Source organism: Trichomonas vaginalis, chromosome IV (assembly GCF_026262505.1).
Source record: "Trichomonas vaginalis G3 chromosome IV, whole genome shotgun sequence".
NCBI classification, from domain to species: domain Eukaryota; phylum Parabasalia; order Trichomonadida; family Trichomonadidae; genus Trichomonas; species Trichomonas vaginalis.
Window position 1 is genome coordinate 22,448,136 of NC_067206.1, and position 18,562 is coordinate 22,466,697.

Genomic DNA, 18,562 nt, shown 5'->3' on the forward strand with positions numbered 1-18,562 from the left:
GTGGAAGAAGTGATGAATAGACTTGGATGTTTGTCGAATTTGCAATAGTACGGACTGCGGCGAACGACCGAAGAATTGAACCACCAAAGAATGAAAAAATCGCAGTGGCGGACTCGTTAGGTAAGTATGAACCGCATTTACGAATGGTTTCAAGACATGTTTGTGGTGAATTAGAATTGATTGATTGACGTAAGAAATTCATAACTTGATCGGTTTGTTTGAGCTTGAGAGTTTGTGTAGCAATCGAGATTTGGATGCATTGTTCAAGAATGCTCTTAGATGGTTCTAATGTACTCGATAATTGAGCAGACGCATGAAGATCATCACTTCGAAGAGCATGAAGTAGAAGTAATGCGTGAAAACGAACGGATCGTTGTGTTGAATTTGATGCTTGACGAATTTCATAAAGCCACCTTAAAACGGCGTCTTTTCTGCCACCTTCAATAATCTTAAGAGCACCACAAAATGCTGATGATGCTGTATATGAGTTATTTTATTATTATGTTTAAGTTGTTAAATACTCTCTTCTTATATTAACGTAGTGAAGAATGATGTATATCAAAATATATTGATTGATATAATATTCTCTTCATGAATTTTTTATTAAAAGAATTTGAAGTATAAATTGAACTATAAAAGATTTTTCATCTTGTCTATGTAAAGCAATGACAATTGATAACTAACGACGTCCTTAAATTATTAATATTTGTTTCTACATAACTTCATGCAGAAACATGATATTTAATAACAATTTCATATAATCCAGTTCAAATGTTATATTTTTATCGCAACCATCATCAATAAGAATAACTACAACGTCGTAATTCCTGTTTTTCAAATAAATAATATACATTAATCAAATTAGAGTTTTCGATTTTGAAACTTTCATTAGAAGAGAATGAAATAATAGATTATGAAGAGTTAGAAATGTTTACTAAAGTTTGTAAAAAAAGAGAAAGTTCATTAACTTTAGAAATTCTTTTATTGATAATTGCAAATTCTACTTGGCAATTACCAGTTGAAAGATGAATCAATTTGTTAGTAAATGGTTCTCTTCGATTAGTAGGTACTACATTTCTATAAAATGTATTTGAAATCGAATTGTCAATGTAACAATTATCAACTGTTGTTTGTTCATTTGGATCACCATAATCATGGTTATATATCAAATATGAACCTTGAGGAACAGTGTTGTTAATAAAAGAACAACTTTTTACAGTAAGAGAATTATATGAATGGTAAATAATTCCTAAATTTGATTCTGTTTTTGTATTATTTATAATATTACATGAATCAATCAACGCATTATACCAAATATCTAGAATCATACTATTTGTTGCTAAATTATTAACAACAGTTGTATAGTTATATTTTGTTGTGTATTTTTCTAAAGGATTTTTAATCCAACCAGCAGGTCCCCAAGATGCTTTGCATGAAGAGAAATTTGTTGATGAAACTACGATATTATCACGTTCTGCATAAATAGAACTATCAATACTTTCTTTTCCTACATCGAAAAGGGAACTTTCAATAATAAAGTTTAAGTTATCTTTGTCAACTTTTGTATATGAAAAGTGGCCTTGTACTTGGCTTTGGCATTTTGTACAACAGAATTTTCGTTGAACAATAGAACTATTACTACCAATTTTGAAGTAAATGCAACTTCCTTCTGATGTTGAAGTGCAATTACTAAAAGAACACCGATTATGTAGGAACAGTGAGTTTTCAATTGGATCAAAGTTGATAACTCGGTTATTATCATCATAAAAATTGCACTCATCTAAGTAATATTGACCTTGACCTGCTAATAGATCGCAGTTTTGGCAATATTTAGTCGGATCTCCTGTTAGCCCACTGCTGAAGTAGAATTTCCAAACATCGTCATCTTCTGGAGAAGATGACTTTTTTGCATTTTCATGCAAATAATAAAATAACCGAAAATTTTGAATACTTATTCAAACTATATAAGATTCTTGTTCCTTGTAAAATAATTCTTAACATAAGCACTGTTGAAGATAAACCAAGAGAAGTGGAATATAAAATAATAACGATTGAATGAATTATTTCACAAATTAGAATAAATATAAAAATATTTTTAGCGGAAGAAAGAGTGAATCAGTTTCTGACATAAATCATTGGATGAGGTCTTAACAGTAACACGACAAATAATGCCTTTGGACTTGGATGAACCAACTTCGGTGCGAACAAGAACAAAAGGACCGTTGTCGATCATTTGACCACTGAAATCAAGAATAATAGCCGTGTTCTTAGAGTTTTCGCCTTTACAAACAAAATGAAGCCATGAGAAATCGTCTTCGATACGCTTAACAGCAGATTCGGTGTCTTTGTCATTAGACATAACAAATGCTTTTGTGCATTTAATATATTGTTCGTTATCCATTCACGCTCGAAATCAACTGAGATAGGCTCGCACCAAAATTCGGGACCTAAATAAACATCCCCAAATTGTACTCATCTTCCGAGCCAACATCGGAATCCGTGTATTCGAGTTTAGCACTGAATGTGCCGAAACAAAGATGACTTTGACTACGTTCAAGGACTAAACATGTGGAGACTGTTTGTTGATAACCAACTTGTTTGGCAACGTATTCATTTGAGTCATCTAAAACATCGATGTCACTCAATCTGATAGACAAGTCATTATATACTTTGTCTTCAATCGTGTTAGTGACAATAAACTCTAAAATAATGTGTTTCTTGAAGATGTTAACGAAATATGAAACAACAAACTCTTCATCACGATCAGTGAGGTCAATAGCATCCGTTTTACGGATATATCACCATACTTACGTTTGATGTTATCGTCAAACTCAACGGGAATAAATGTAGTTTCGTCGGTGACTTGTTGAAGATCTGTTGTTTGTTTCTGAATTATCTGAAACATGTTCGTCGTGTGAGATGTCGTCCGTTTCGTCTGAAACCATATGGAATTCAGTCAGAATAGTTGACATGTCTAAACAGCTCTTCAATGCATGGATTAATAACAAAACATGCTCGCGAACAATGTCATCTTCGTCATCAACAAAAAGTGATAAAAGTGGTAAAATCTTTTCTTTCATCCCTTCGCATTTGTATGCAATACATGAAAGTGTGTTAAGAGCGGCCATGCGAACTGATGAAACATCTAAGTTAACACGGTTAAAAAGAACCGGAATGATACCTTCTGGATCTTCCAATGATTCAACTTGTCCACCAATGAAATCACAGATAGTACGTGCAACATCAACAGTGTCCCAGTCTTCTAAATACTCGGAAAGCTTAGGAAGAAGTTGTGAACGAGGGATACCTTCTGTAGTAAGAAGAGATCGAAGGATCGAGAACTTAGATTTCTTGTCATTCGTGTATTTGAGAAGTAAAACTGCGACGGCGCTGTTAACTTGTCCGATTTGTACTTGCCAGCAAAGACACATGCCTCTTGTGCAACTGATTTAAGAAGTGGTGTAGCCCATTTCTTGCAGTTCTTAAGGATACGCTTAGTAAGCGATGTCCATGTGTGATTCATCGCCAAGACGAAGAAACGCAGATGCTGGCAAGGGCGGCAAGAAGAGCTGTTGCTGTGCTTAGTAAGTTCGATGATTTGTGGAAGAAGTGATGAATAGACTTGGATGTTTGTCGAATTTGCAATAGTACGGACTGCGCGAACGACCGAAGAATTGAACCACCAAAGAATGAAAAAAATCGCAGTGGCGGACTCGTTAGGTAAGTATGAACCGCATTTACGAATGGTTTCAAGACATGTTTTGTGGTGAATTAGAATTGATTGATTGACGTAAGAAATTCATAACTTGATCGGTTTGTTTGAGCTTGAGAGTTTGTGTAGCAATCGAGATTTGGATGCATTGTTCAAGAATGCTCTTAGATGGTTCTAATGTACTCGATAATTGAGCAGACGCATGAAGATCATCACTTCGAAGAGCATGAAGTAGAAGTAATGCGTGAAAACGAACGGATCGTTGTGTTGAATTTGATGCTTGACGAATTTCATAAAGCCACCTTAAAACGGCGTCTTTTCTGCCACCTTCAATAATCTTAAGAGCACCACAAAATGCTGATGATGCTGTATATGAGTTATTTTATTATTATGTTTAAGTTGTTAAATACTCTCTTCTTATATTAACGTAGTGAAGAATGATGTATATCAAAATATATTGATTGATATAATATTCTCTTCATGAATTTTTTATTAAAAGAATTTGAAGTATAAATTGAACTATAAAAGATTTTTCATCTTGTCTATGTAAAGCAATGACAATTGATAACTAACGACGTCCTTAAATTATTAATATTTGTTTCTACATAACTTCATGCAGAAACATGATATTTAATAACAATTTCATATAATCCAGTTCAAATGTTATATTTTTATCGCAACCATCATCAATAAGAATAACTACAACGTCGTAATTCCTGTTTTTCAAATAAATAATATACATTAATCAAATTAGAGTTTTCGATTTTGAAACTTTCATTAGAAGAGAATGAAATAATAGATTATGAAGAGTTAGAAATGTTTACTAAAGTTTGTAAAAAAAGAGAAAGTTTATTAAATTTAGAAATTCTTTTATTGATAATTGCTAATTCTGCTTGGCAATTACCAGTTGAAAGATGAATCAATTTGTTAGTAAATAGTTCTCTTCGATTAGTAGGTACTACATTTCTATAAAATGTATTTGAAATCGAATTGTCAATGTAACAATTATCAACTGTTGTTTGTTCATTTGGATCACCATAATCATGGTTATATATCAAATATGAACCTTGAGGAACAGTGTTGTTAATAAAAGAACAACTTTTTACAGTAAGAGAATTATATGAATGGTAAATAATTCCTAAATTTGATTCTGTTTTTGTATTATTTATAATATTACATGAATCAATCAACGCATTATACCAAATATCTAGAATCATACTATTTGTTGCTAAATTATTAACAACAGTTGTATAGTTATATTTTGTTGTGTATTTTTCTAAAGGATTTTTAATCCAACCAGCAGGTCCCCAAGATGCTTTGCATGAAGAGAAATTTGTTGATGAAACTACGATATTATCACGTTCTGCATAAATAGAACTATCAATACTTTCTTTTCCTACATCGAAAAGGGAACTTTCAATAATAAAGTTTAAGTTATCTTTGTCAACTTTTGTATATGAAAAGTGGCCTTGTACTTGGCTTTGGCATTTTGTACAACAGAATTTTCGTTGAACAATAGAACTATTACTACCAATTTTGAAGTAAATGCAACTTCCTTCTGATGTTGAAGTGCAATTACTAAAAGAACACCGATTATGTAGGAACAGTGAGTTTTCAATTGGATCAAAGTTGATAACTCGGTTATTATCATCATAAAAATTGCACTCATCTAAGTAATATTGACCTTGACCTGCTAATAGATCGCAGTTTTGGCAATATTTAGTCGGATCTCCTGTTAGCCCACTGCTGAAGTAGAATTTCCAAACATCGTCATCTTCTGGAGAAGATGACTTTTTTGCATTTTCATGCAAATAATAAAATAACCGAAAATTTTGAATACTTATTCAAACTATATAAGATTCTTGTTCCTTGTAAAATAATTCTTAACATAAGCACTGTTGAAGATAAACCAAGAGAAGTGGAATATAAAATAATAACGATTGAATGAATTATTTCACAAATTAGAATAAATATAAAAATATATTTTTAGCGGAAGAAAGAGTGAATCAGTTTCTGACATAAATCATTGGATGAGGTCTTAACAGTAACACGACAAATAATGCCTTTGGACTTGGATGAACCAACTTCGGTGCGAACAAGAACAAAAGGACCGTTGTCGATCATTTGACCACTGAAATCAAGAATAATAGCCGTGTTCTTAGAGTTTTCGCCTTTACAAACAAAATGAAGCCATGAGAAATCGTCTTCGATACGCTTAACAGCAGATTCGGTGTCTTTGTCATTAGACATAACAAATGCTTTTGTGCATTTAATATATTGTTCGTTATCCCATTCACGCTCGAAATCAACTGAGATAGGCTCGCACCAAAATTCGGGACCTAAATAAACATCCCCCAAATTGTACTCATCTTCCGAGCCAACATCGGAATCCGTGTATTCGAGTTTAGCACTGAATGTGCCGAAACAAAGATGACTTTGACTACGTTCAAGGACTAAACATGTGGAGACTGTTTGTTGATAACCAACTTGTTTGGCAACGTATTCATTTGAGTCATCTAAAACATCGATGTCACTCAATCTGATAGACAAGTCATTATATACTTTGTCTTCAATCGTGTTAGTGACAATAAACTCTAAAATAATGTGTTTCTTGAAGATGTTAACGAAATATGAAACAACAAACTCTTCATCACGATCAGTGAGGTCAATAGCATCCGTTTTACGGATAATATCACCATACTTACGTTTGATGTTATCGTCAAACTCAACGGGAATAAATGTAGTTTCGTCGGTGACTTGTTGAAGATCTGTTGTTTGTTCTGAATTATCTGAAACATGTTCGTCGTGTGAGATGTCGTCCGTTTCGTCTGAAACCATATGGAATTCAGTCAGAATAGTTGACATGTCTAAACAGCTCTTCAATGCATGGATTAATAACAAAACATGCTCGCGAACAATGTCATCTTCGTCATCAACAAAAAGTGATAAAAGTGGTAAAATCTTTTCTTTCATCCCTTCGCATTTGTATGCAATACATGAAAGTGTGTTAAGAGCGGCCATGCGAACTGATGAAACATCTAAGTTAACACGGTTAAAAAGAACCGGAATGATACCTTCTGGATCTTCCAATGATTCAACTTGTCCACCAATGAAATCACAGATAGTACGTGCAACATCAACAGTGTCCCAGTCTTCTAAATACTCGGAAAGCTTAGGAAGAAGTTGTGAACGAGGGATACCTTCTGTAGTAAGAAGAGATCGAAGGATCGAGAACTTAGATTTCTTGTCATTCGTGTATTTGAGAAGTAAAACTGCGACGTCTGTTAACTTGTCCGATTTGTACTTGCCAGCAAAGACACATGCCTCTTGTGCAACTGATTTAAGAAGTGGTGTAGCCCATTTCTTGCAGTTCTTAAGGATACGCTTAGTAGCGATGTCCATGTGTGATTCATCGCCAAGACGAAGAACGCAGATGCTGGCAAGGGCGGCAAGAGAGCTGTTGCTGTGCTTAGTAAGTTCGATGATTTGTGGAAGAAGTGATGAATAGACTTGGATGTTTGTCGAATTTGCAATAGTACGGACTGCGGCGAACGACCGAAGAATTGAACCACCAAAGAATGAAAAAATCGCAGTGGCGGACTCGTTAGGTAAGTATGAACCGCATTTACGAATGGTTTCAAGACATGTTTGTGGTGAATTAGAATTGATTGATTGACGTAAGAAATTCATAACTTGATCGGTTTGTTTGAGCTTGAGAGTTTGTGTAGCAATCGAGATTTGGATGCATTGTTCAAGAATGCTCTTAGATGGTTCTAATGTACTCGATAATTGAGCAGACGCATGAAGATCATCACTTCGAAGAGCATGAAGTAGAAGTAATGCGTGAAAACGAACGGATCGTTGTGTTGAATTTGATGCTTGACGAATTTCATAAAGCCACCTTAAAACGGCGTCTTTTCTGCCACCTTCAATAATCTTAAGAGCACCACAAAATGCTGATGATGCTGTATATGAGTTATTTTATTATTATGTTTAAGTTGTTAAATACTCTCTTCTTATATTAACGTAGTGAAGAATGATGTATATCAAAATATATTGATTGATATAATATTCTCTTCATGAATTTTTTATTAAAAGAATTTGAAGTATAAATTGAACTATAAAAGATTTTTCATCTTGTCTATGTAAAGCAATGACAATTGATAACTAACGACGTCCTTAAATTATTAATATTTGTTTCTACATAACTTCATGCAGAAACATGATATTTAATAACAATTTCATATAATCCAGTTCAAATGTTATATTTTTATCGCAACCATCATCAATAAGAATAACTACAACGTCGTAATTCCTGTTTTTCAAATAAATAATATACATTAATCAAATTAGAGTTTTCGATTTTGAAACTTTCATTAGAAGAGAATGAAATAATAGATTATGAAGAGTTAGAAATGTTTACTAAAGTTTGTAAAAAAAGAGAAAGTTTATTAAATTTAGAAATTCTTTTATTGATAATTGCTAATTCTGCTTGGCAATTACCAGTTGAAAGATGAATCAATTTGTTAGTAAATGGTTCTCTTCGATTAGTAGGTACTACATTTCTATAAAATGTATTTGAAATCGAATTGTCAATGTAACAATTATCAACTGTTGTTTGTTCATTTGGATCACCATAATCATGGTTATATATCAAATATGAACCTTGAGGAACAGTGTTGTTAATAAAAGAACAACTTTTTACAGTAAGAGAATTATATGAATGGTAAATAATTCCTAAATTTGATTTTGTTTTTGTATTATTTATAATATTACATGAATCAATCAAAGAGTTATACCAAATATCTAGAATCATTTGTTTTGTTGCTAAATTATTAACAACAGTTGTATAGTTATATTTTGTTGTGTATTTTTCTAAAGGATTTTTAATCCAACCAGCAGGTCCCCAAGATGCTTTGCATGAAGAGAAATTTGTTGATGAAACTACGATATTATCACGTTCTGCATAAATAGAACTATCAATACTTTCTTTTCCTACATCGAAAAGGGAACTTTCAATAATAAAGTTTAAGTTATCTTTGTCAACTTTTGTATATGAAAAGTGGCCTTGTACTTGGCTTTGGCATTTTGTACAACAGAATTTTCGTTGAACAATAGAACTATTACTACCAATTTTGAAGTAAATGCAACTTCCTTCTGATGTTGAAGTGCAATTACTAAAAGAACACCGATTATGTAGGAACAGTGAGTTTTCAATTGGATCAAAGTTGATAACTCGGTTATTATCATCATAAAAATTGCACTCATCTAAGTAATATTGACCTTGACCTGCTAATAGATCGCAGTTTTGGCAATATTTAGTCGGATCTCCTGTTAGCCCACTGCTGAAGTAGAATTTCCAAACATCGTCATCTTCTGGAGAAGATGACTTTTTTGCATTTTCATGCAAATAATAAAATAACCGAAAATTTTGAATACTTATTCAAACTATATAAGATTCTTGTTCCTTGTAAAATAATTCTTAACATAAGCACTGTTGAAGATAAACCAAGAGAAGTGGAATATAAAATAATAACGATTGAATGAATTATTTCACAAATTAGAATAAATATAAAAATATCTTTTTAGCGGAAGAAAGAGTGAATCAGTTTCTGACATAAATCATTGGATGAGGTCTTAACAGTAACACGACAAATAATGCCTTTGGACTTGGATGAACCAACTTCGGTGCGAACAAGAACAAAAGGACCGTTGTCGATCATTTGACCACTGAAATCAAGAATAATAGCCGTGTTCTTAGAGTTTTCGCCTTTACAAACAAAATGAAGCCATGAGAAATCGTCTTCGATGCGCTTAACAGCAGATTCGGTGTCTTTGTCATTAGACATAACAAATGCTTTTGTGCATTTAATATATTGTTCGTTATCCCATTCACGCTCGAAATCAACTGAGATAGGCTCGCACCAAAATTCGGGACCTAAATAAACATCCCCCAAATTGTACTCATCTTCCGAGCCAACATCGGAATCCGTGTATTCGAGTTTAGCACTGAATGTGCCGAAACAAAGATGACTTTGACTACGTTCAAGGACTAAACATGTGGAGACTGTTTGTTGATAACCAACTTGTTTGGCAACGTATTCATTTGAGTCATCTAAAACATCGATGTCACTCAATCTGATAGACAAGTCATTATATACTTTGTCTTCAATCGTGTTAGTGACAATAAACTCTAAAATAATGTGTTTCTTGAAGATGTTAACGAAATATGAAACAACAAACTCTTCATCACGATCAGTGAGGTCAATAGCATCCGTTTTACGGATAATATCACCATACTTACGTTGATGTTATCGTCAAACTCAACGGGAATAAATGTAGTTTCGTGGTGACTTGTTGAAGATCTGTTTGTTTGTTCTGAATTATCTGAAACATGTTCGTCGTGTGAGATGTCGTCCGTTTCGTCTGAAACCATATGGAATTCAGTCAGAATAGTTGACATGTCTAAACAGCTCTTCAATGCATGGATTAATAACAAAACATGCTCTCGCGAACAATGTCATCTTCGTCATCAACAAAAAGTGATAAAAGTGGTAAAATCTTTTCTTTCATCCCTTCGCATTTGTATGCAATACATGAAAGTGTGTTAAGAGCGGCCATGCGAACTGATGAAACATCTAAGTTAACACGGTTAAAAAGAACCGGAATGATACCTTCTGGATCTTCCAATGATTCAACTTGTCCACCAATGAAATCACAGATAGTACGTGCAACATCAACAGTGTCCCAGTCTTCTAAATACTCGGAAAGCTTAGGAAGAAGTTGTGAACGAGGGATACCTTCTGTAGTAAGAAGAGATCGAAGGATCGAGAACTTAGATTTCTTGTCATTCGTGTATTTGAGAAGTAAAACTGCGACGTCTGTTAACTTGTCCGATTTGTACTTGCCAGCAAAGACACATGCCTCTTGTGCAACTGATTTAAGAAGTGGTGTAGCCCATTTCTTGCAGTTCTTAAGGATACGCTTAGTAGCGATGTCCATGTGTGATTCATCGCCAAGACGAAGAACGCAGATGCTGGCAAGGGCGGCAAGAGAGCTGTTGCTGTGCTTAGTAAGTTCGATGATTTGTGGAAGAAGTGATGAATAGACTTGGATGTTTGTCGAATTTGCAATAGTACGGACTGCGGCGAACGACCGAAGAATTGAACCACCAAAGAATGAAAAAATCGCAGTGGCGGACTCGTTAGGTAAGTATGAACCGCATTTACGAATGGTTTCAAGACATGTTTGTGGTGAATTAGAATTGATTGATTGACGTAAGAAATTCATAACTTGATCGGTTTGTTTGAGCTTGAGAGTTTGTGTAGCAATCGAGATTTGGATGCATTGTTCAAGAATGCTCTTAGATGGTTCTAATGTACTCGATAATTGAGCAGACGCATGAAGATCATCACTTCGAAGAGCATGAAGTAGAAGTAATGCGTGAAAACGAACAGATCGTTGTGTTGAATTTGATGCTTGACGAATTTCATAAAGCCACCTTAAAACGGCGTCTTTTCTGCCACCTTCAATAATCTTAAGAGCACCACAAAGTGCTGATGATGATGTATATGGGTTATTTGAGCTGATGGCAGGCTTAAGGAACTTTTCGAGAGTTAATGCACTATTTGCATCGAGAAGAGAGCATAAACAACGAATAGCATGGCCTTGTGTCATTGCTACTTCGCCATTAATGTCTTTACTAAGAGAGTGAGTGATAATAATAGCATCATGTGGTTTAATTTTAATTTGCTTCAATAAAAGAATAAGAAGGCGATGAATATATGGATCTTGATTATGCATAAGTTGTGTTAAACTGAAAAATAGTTCAGTTTGCTCTTTGTCAGTGAATTGAACGCCAATTGCTGTTGCTTGTAAAATTGCAATCATAGCTGCTCTACATTTAGAAAGATCTAATGTAACATCACGGAATACACGTGATTTATTGATAATCGCAGAAGTATTAATGTCTTTAGGATCAGTACTTTTTGCTCCAGCCTTCTTCTTCATCTGAAAAAAAAAGTGAGTTTTTTTTTCGAAATCATTTTTATTAGAAATCAATATTATAATTACATATAAAAACGCTTAAAATAATAAATTGAACTGTAAAAAAGGCTATTGATAACATAATTCAAATTTTCACAAAAACTATGTTAATGAGCAAATTCATAATAAAATAAGCCTGTGTGCATATGGATAAGCATTTGGTCTTATTAAAAATATATATTAGCATATGAAGCATTTCCATTATCATAACTTTTGGGAAATACCTCTGTATAGTTGGTAAAAAAATGTAACTTTTTAAAATGATATTTCAGTAGCTATATAAATCGATTAAATTAAACTTGAGAGGTTAAAAAAATAAAATTATTTTGAAAAGTAAAGTATTTATTAATGCAACAACATGAGTTATAGAATAGGACAAATTTATCATTCTGTTGCAGTCTCTTTGTTCTCCTCAGTCTCCTTGTTTTCTTGTTCTCCGGATTTTTCTTGAAGCTGCTTCAGTTTTTCTCTTTTCTCCTCAACAATTGGTTGTAATTCTTGAATAGCAGCAATGAGTTCTTCTTTTGTTTCTGGATTCTTTCTCTGAACTTCTGGTGTATTTAAATCACGTGTTTTAACTTCTTGTGTTTGCTTATTTGAATTATCTTTGCCACCTTTGTATGGAGAGTCACGGTTGATTTTGATTGATGGTTTAGATGGTGAAATACGTGATTTTGATTCCATTTTGAATGACATGTGATATGAAAAAACATATGTGGTAAAAAATATTTCAGAATGGAATTAGAAGTAGAAAGTAGTCCAACTAAAATTGCACCGACTTAAAATATTCAATATTTACGGTTATTTTATTATTTGCATGAAAATGCAAAAAAGTCATCTTCTCCAGAAGATGACGATGTTTGGAAATTCTACTTCAACAGTGAATTAACAGAAGATCCAACTAAATATTGCCAAAATTGTAATCTAACAGCAAATAAAGGTCAATATTACTTAGATGAGTGCAATTTTTATGATGATAACGACCGAGTTATCAACTTTGATCCAATTGAAAACTCACTGTTCCTACATAATCGGTGTTCTTTTAGTAATTGCACTTCAACATCAAGTGGAAGTTGCATTTACTTCAAAATTGGTAGCAATAGCTCAATTGTTCAACGAAAATTCTGTTGTACAAAATGCCAAAGCCAAGGTGAAGGCCAATTTTCATATACAAAAGTTGACAGAGATAACTTAAACTTTTTTATTGAAAGTTCCCTTTTCGATGTAGGAAAAGAAAGTGTTGGTTATAGTTCTATTTATGCCGAACGTGATAATATCGTAGTTTCATCAACAAATTTCTCATCATGCAAAGCATCTTGGGGACCTGCTGGTTGGATTAAAAATCCTTTAGAAAAATACACAACAAAATATAACTATACAACTGTTGTTAATAATTTAGCAACAAATAGTATGATTCTAGATATTTGGTATAATGCGTTGATTGATTCATGTAATATTATAAATAATACAAAAACAGAATCAAATTTAGGAATTATTTACCATTCATATAATTCTCTTACTGTAAAAAGTTGTTCTTTTATTAACAACACTGTTCCTCAAGGTTCATATTTGATATATAACCATGATTATGGTGATCCAAATGAACAAACAACAGTTGATAATTGTTACATTGACAATTCGATTTCAAATACATTTTATAGAAATGTAGTACCTACTAATCGAAGAGAACTATTTACTAACAAATTGATTCATCTTTCAACTGGTAATTGCCAAGCAGAATTAGCAATTATCAATAAAAGTATTTCTTATGTTAATAGACTTTCTCTTTTTTTACAAACTTTAGTAAACATTTCTAAATCTTCATAATCTATAGTTTTAGGGAAGTCACTATAGTGTCAAATTGCGTTTACTGTGTAAAATATATTTCGCGCCGATAGAAAATATTAAAAGTGACAAGATTTTGAATATGGAGATTGATTTTGAAAAAAAATCAATAGTTAACAAAGATAATCAGAAGCAATTCATAATAAAAGAAGCAAGTCCTAATAATTTGGAAGCTAATGAAATAGATCCTAGCATTTATTTGGCGAAATTACGCTCAAATGAACTATCAAGCATCAATGAAGCGATTAATTATTACAGTACTAACCCCTCCCTTGTCGATTATGAAGTATTTGATGAATTATGCAATCATTTATCCACAAAAAACGTTCTTTCTACAATTATTCCAATTATCGGCGATCATTTATTAGCTGATCCAAGCATCATTTCAAATATGTTATTTACTGGTGTTTTGCCGCATATTTTAGGATTTTTTGATATTCAATACGAAAATTTTCCTTTTTTCGAAAAGCCAGATTTTGCCGAACTTGCAATCCGCTTTGCAGCTAAGCTTTTTAGAATAGAACATGAATCTCAGCAAGAAATTTTCGAATTAATTTTAGATCCGATTTGTTTTATACTTGAAACCTTTCAAAAAACTGAAATTGATGACCAGATAAAGTTAAGATTTGTTGTTTCCTTCATGAGCGCTATTCTAGATTTCTTTTTTGTCATATTTTCAAAAGAAACCCTTCTTACAAAAGAAAAAACGCTTGAAGTTATCAATTTAATGCACAGTATAATTATGCCGCTTAATCCGGATGATTCTCATGATATAATGCGCTCTTTTTCATCATTATTTAAATATATTTTGAACCAAATCGATGAAGATACGTTTAACTACTACGTGTTAGGAAATATTTTTAATATACTACATGAATTTTACCAAATCCAAGATCGAGCGGTTTTAATTGATTATCTCGTCGCATTAGTCAATTTTTCAGCCAATAATAAGAATATTATTGCACAATATGTAATAGATGATGGTTTTATTAATGAAATCAAGGAAATTTCAATGAAATATAATGATGAAGAATTTACTTCAAGAATCGTTGCTGTTTATGTTAATTTAGCTCAATCTGGGTCGATAGAAATCATTGAGTATCTCGTACAATCTCATATTCACGAATTTTTAGTAAATCAATTTCTTGAAAATACAAAATACATAATTAAAGCTCGAGCACTGCTAGGCATCTGCTATTTGAGTGATACATTGTCGGGCACCGAGCTGCTCCAAAATTATCCAGAAATTATTGATACTTTGGTTGATATGATTTCAATTCCAGATATGAGAGCTGTTGAAGCGGTTTTTGCTTTTATTGGTCAATGTATATCAGAATGCGAAATCAAAAGCAAAGATGAGGCTTTAGAATTTATAAATTATTTAAATGAAAATGATTTCATTGAACAAATGAATTCATTAAAAGGGCAAGAAGGTTTACCGGATAGCTATGACGTTGTTGATGCAGAAATCAACCTAATACTAAATAAAAAAGAAGAAAATTCAATTGTTGATTCTATGCCTCTCCAAGCGACAACGGAAGAGTTTTATAACTCAGATGGGGAAGTAGAGGTTGTGGATACAAATATCCCAGTTGATTTGCAAATCGAAATAAATGATAATAATGAAGAAGAAGATGGATATAATTAATTATAATTTGTGTTTAAATAAATAGAGTATGTTTGAATTTATTCATAAAAGTTTTTAAAATTGTAAAAATATCAAATTTTCTAAATAAAGTAAACTATGTATGAAATATTGCTTATCATCCGATTTGACTTACTGATCTTCGATAATGCTTATCAGTTTTCGTATAAAAATCGTGCAAGTTGCAAATCATCACTTTGAAATACGAATTTCAATTCAATGAGTTATCTCAAATTTGATAAGACAAATTGCGATGACTCATTGAATATTAGTTTTCTTCTATAATATAGGATTCCAGTTATGTGCATAAATAGGTAAAAGTTAAATAATATATATTTATTAAATAGTTACTACAATACATACAAAAAACTTAGAAATTCTTTGAGATATCAACATCAAAGTCTAAAGAAGAAAACATTGCGATTTCCTTTCCTCTTTCTTTCTGCTTAATGGTTGTTTCTTTACCAATCTTAAGCATGGTCTGTGCACAATTCAAAAGCAACTCATAATCATTATAGCGTGCTAAATGAATAACTGATTTTGCGTCTTGTGAATATCCAAGTGCTGATGCTGCGCAAGCAATTGCAGAAATAGCACATAGTGAAGGTGGTATTTCAATAAATTCCCATTTTTGTAAGGCAATTTCTGTGAAAAAGTTAGTTATCTCAATTAAGTTTGAATCATTTCTAGTGAGGAGCAAAAAGCGCCTCATAAAGAATTTAGAAGTTGGGAAGTTGAGTGTAAAGTTGAGTGCTGTAACAATATTAACTTCAGCACGAGAAAATTGTTCTAAGGTGAAATTTTCATTTGTGATTTTGTTAAATTCGGCGATAGGTGGCTGACATCTATTATCTATTTTGGCAGAAATCCAGTAGCAAACTACAGCGTAGAGTTGTAATTCATTTAACTCAATGTTCCTAAGTGAAATATAAATATCGAAATAGGTAACAGCAGAGTATAATGTGTCACTTGTAAGTTTGAAGTGGTAGTTAAGCTGGATTAGCCATCTAACTGTTACTTCTCTATATTTTGGCGTTAATGCGGTTTGAATTTTTAATATCGATTGTTTAGATATCGGTATTGTCTGTTCATCTTCGTATGCTTGTGCAAATATCGCAGAAGCAGATGATGCAAGTTGAAGTGGTTTATCTAAGTTTTCTTGATCTAATTTTTGGAATAGATCGTTAGAATCTTCTTCACTTTCATCTGAGTATATGTCAGGATCACTATATTCATCATCAAATCTTTCTTGTGAGGAAGAGATCGTTATGATTTTTTCGGCTTTGATGTTTTCATTGATGTTAATGTTTTGATTGTTTGACGACATATCTGCATTGGTATTACTAATCATTCCTAACTGCTTGATTTTAGGATCAAGTCTCTTGATGTTCGTGAAAATCGACATCAAATCAAAATTTTAAACGCACACTATATTGTCTTCGTTTTGACCGTGATGCGCAAAATATTGCTCTACACTATTTGCTTGAGCGTTATTGATAAAAATGCGTGGTCACAGATTAGACAAAAATTCCGGAACAATAATTTGATCGAAAAAAGATATCCGTATTATGAAAATTCAAACAATTCCATTAGACATGCATGTTGTATCGATTATGTGCTCAAATATCTCTCAAATAAATACATAACTGAATGTACCGTCAATTTAAATAAAATCCTCATAGTTTGAATAAGAAAATTGCGCTTATTTTAAGTTCTTAATCCAAAAATACGAAATTTGAAATTCTGATTTCCCTTCATTAATTGACTATGGTTTAATACTTGATTTTCAGCGTGTCTTATATTGCTGTAGTAGTTCAAATTGATGCCATCTTGTAAATAGCATTTTATCATAATGTATTCATTTTTCATTTCAAATATTGTTGGATCTTCTTAGAGCCTGAAATTCATCTTGACTTCACGATTACAATTTGTTGATACATGATTTTATTAAAAAAATTATAAATTAAATCTTACATTTTAATAAAGTACAACTAAGAAAAGTTATATTAATAAATCATCAGCAAGTATTTGCTTGGAAAGTTTTGTAGAATCCTTTGAAGTATCCTTTGGGGCTTCTTTAGCAGCTTCTTTAGATTCTTCCTTTGGAGCCTCTTTCGGTGTCTCCTTGTTAGCTGCATCTTTAGCTGGTTGTTCCTTAGCAGCTTGGTTTTCTTGTTCGGCTTTAAAAGCTCTATTTTCAAATTTGGCAGCAGAGAATTTGTTTATTTCGTTAATTTTTGCTTGAAGATCTTTAATTGCATTTGTTTTACTAAACTCATTAATTGATTTTGCGGCTTCTGTTTGTTTGTCCAATGATTCTGCAATACTGCTCAATCTTTTTGTGATTCTTGGCAATTTCATAGAATCATATGTATTTGTAAGATCCTCTGCATAATCTGAAACTATATGTGAGTAGTTAAGACTACGAAGAACTACGATTAAAGGAGAAGATGATGAAAGCATAAAAAATATTTTTGGTGACATCCCCTGCGTATTATTTTATTTCACCATCACTTGCCATGAGAAATAGACTTGATTTATAATATAACCCTTTTGTAATTAATCTTTTCACAGTAAATTCGATACAGTTATATGGTATCTCCACCTAAAAATATAAAATCTCAAAAAGAATCAATAATTCTGGGAAATAATTAAATGTTTTTGGATAACCATTAATTATGACATACAATTACAATTCCAAAATTTTCATGTTTTAATGTTTTTCATTTAAAAATCGTACTTTTTCATTTTAAATTTCAATTTTTCAATTTTTTTTGGAAATCAAAATTGCAGATAGAAGGAATCTTTCATTGTAGATAAAAAACTTTTTGTTATTTATAAGATAATTTTCTATCAAATTACACTAAACAAGTTTATTTCGAGTAAATCTGAACAAATCTTGTGATAGGTTTGTACATTGGTACACATTTTGCATAACATTTGTTTGACATTATTCAGGCATATCTCATTTCATCAATAACTTTCCAAAAATGTCATTCATATTATGACATGAACAGTATCTCACTTTTGTGGACAAAATGCAAAAACCTATGAATTTTCCTATTTTAATTTGATATTCATAATATATAAGTATTTGTAATGCATATTCTATCTTCTAATTAGTAAAATTACATTGCCCGCCAAAATCAAAAATTTTCTATTGAAAAAATAGCGCCAAGTCCAAAAGTTCATTTTCTCATTGAAGACCGCAGCTGAGTCAATGGCCGATTATCCACTTGCTGATGCTACACAGCCTTTGATCTGGCCAATCATAGTGCTGTTCCATCCACATCAGCAAGTGATTTCGCATCAGA

General features: G+C 32.3%; 6 protein-coding genes across 6 annotated transcripts; 2 read left to right on the plus strand and 4 right to left on the minus strand.

The window, feature by feature from the left end:
- Nucleotides 1-10,512: 10,512 nt before the first annotated feature.
- Nucleotides 10,513-11,990, minus strand: TVAGG3_0147680 (intracellular protein transport; the record flags this gene model as incomplete). Its single annotated transcript, XM_001310406.2, has 1 exon — nucleotides 10,513-11,722. A coding segment is annotated over one exon (1,210 nt), but the record flags the coding sequence as incomplete, so codon positions are not given.
- Nucleotides 11,991-12,076: 86 nt separating this feature from the next.
- Nucleotides 12,077-12,442, minus strand: TVAGG3_0147690 (uncharacterized protein; the record flags this gene model as incomplete). Its single annotated transcript, XM_001310407.1, has 1 exon — nucleotides 12,143-12,442. The coding sequence occupies one exon, from the start codon at nucleotides 12,440-12,442 to the stop codon at nucleotides 12,143-12,145; it is 300 nt and encodes a 99-aa protein (XP_001310408.1).
- A 105-nt stretch (nucleotides 12,443-12,547) lies between these two features.
- On the plus strand, nucleotides 12,548-13,487 carry TVAGG3_0147700 (uncharacterized protein; the record flags this gene model as incomplete). The annotated part of the gene is made up of 1 exon (XM_051224527.1): nucleotides 12,714-12,953. One exon carries the CDS (start codon nucleotides 12,714-12,716, stop codon nucleotides 12,951-12,953), a length of 240 nt encoding a protein of 79 aa, XP_051109513.1.
- A 198-nt stretch (nucleotides 13,488-13,685) lies between these two features.
- Nucleotides 13,686-15,251, plus strand: TVAGG3_0147710 (armadillo (ARM) repeat-containing protein family; the record flags this gene model as incomplete). Its single annotated transcript, XM_001310409.1, has 1 exon — nucleotides 13,686-15,251. The coding sequence occupies one exon, from the start codon at nucleotides 13,686-13,688 to the stop codon at nucleotides 15,249-15,251; it is 1,566 nt and encodes a 521-aa protein (XP_001310410.1).
- A 367-nt stretch (nucleotides 15,252-15,618) lies between these two features.
- TVAGG3_0147720 (cell division) lies at nucleotides 15,619-16,653 on the minus strand (the record flags this gene model as incomplete). The annotated part of the gene is made up of 1 exon (XM_001310410.1): nucleotides 15,619-16,653. One exon carries the CDS (start codon nucleotides 16,651-16,653, stop codon nucleotides 15,619-15,621), a length of 1,035 nt encoding a protein of 344 aa, XP_001310411.1.
- Nucleotides 16,654-17,249: 596 nt separating this feature from the next.
- Nucleotides 17,250-17,711, minus strand: TVAGG3_0147730 (uncharacterized protein; the record flags this gene model as incomplete). Its single annotated transcript, XM_001310411.1, has 1 exon — nucleotides 17,250-17,711. One exon carries the CDS (start codon nucleotides 17,709-17,711, stop codon nucleotides 17,250-17,252), a length of 462 nt encoding a protein of 153 aa, XP_001310412.1.
- Nucleotides 17,712-18,562: the final 851 nt, after the last annotated feature.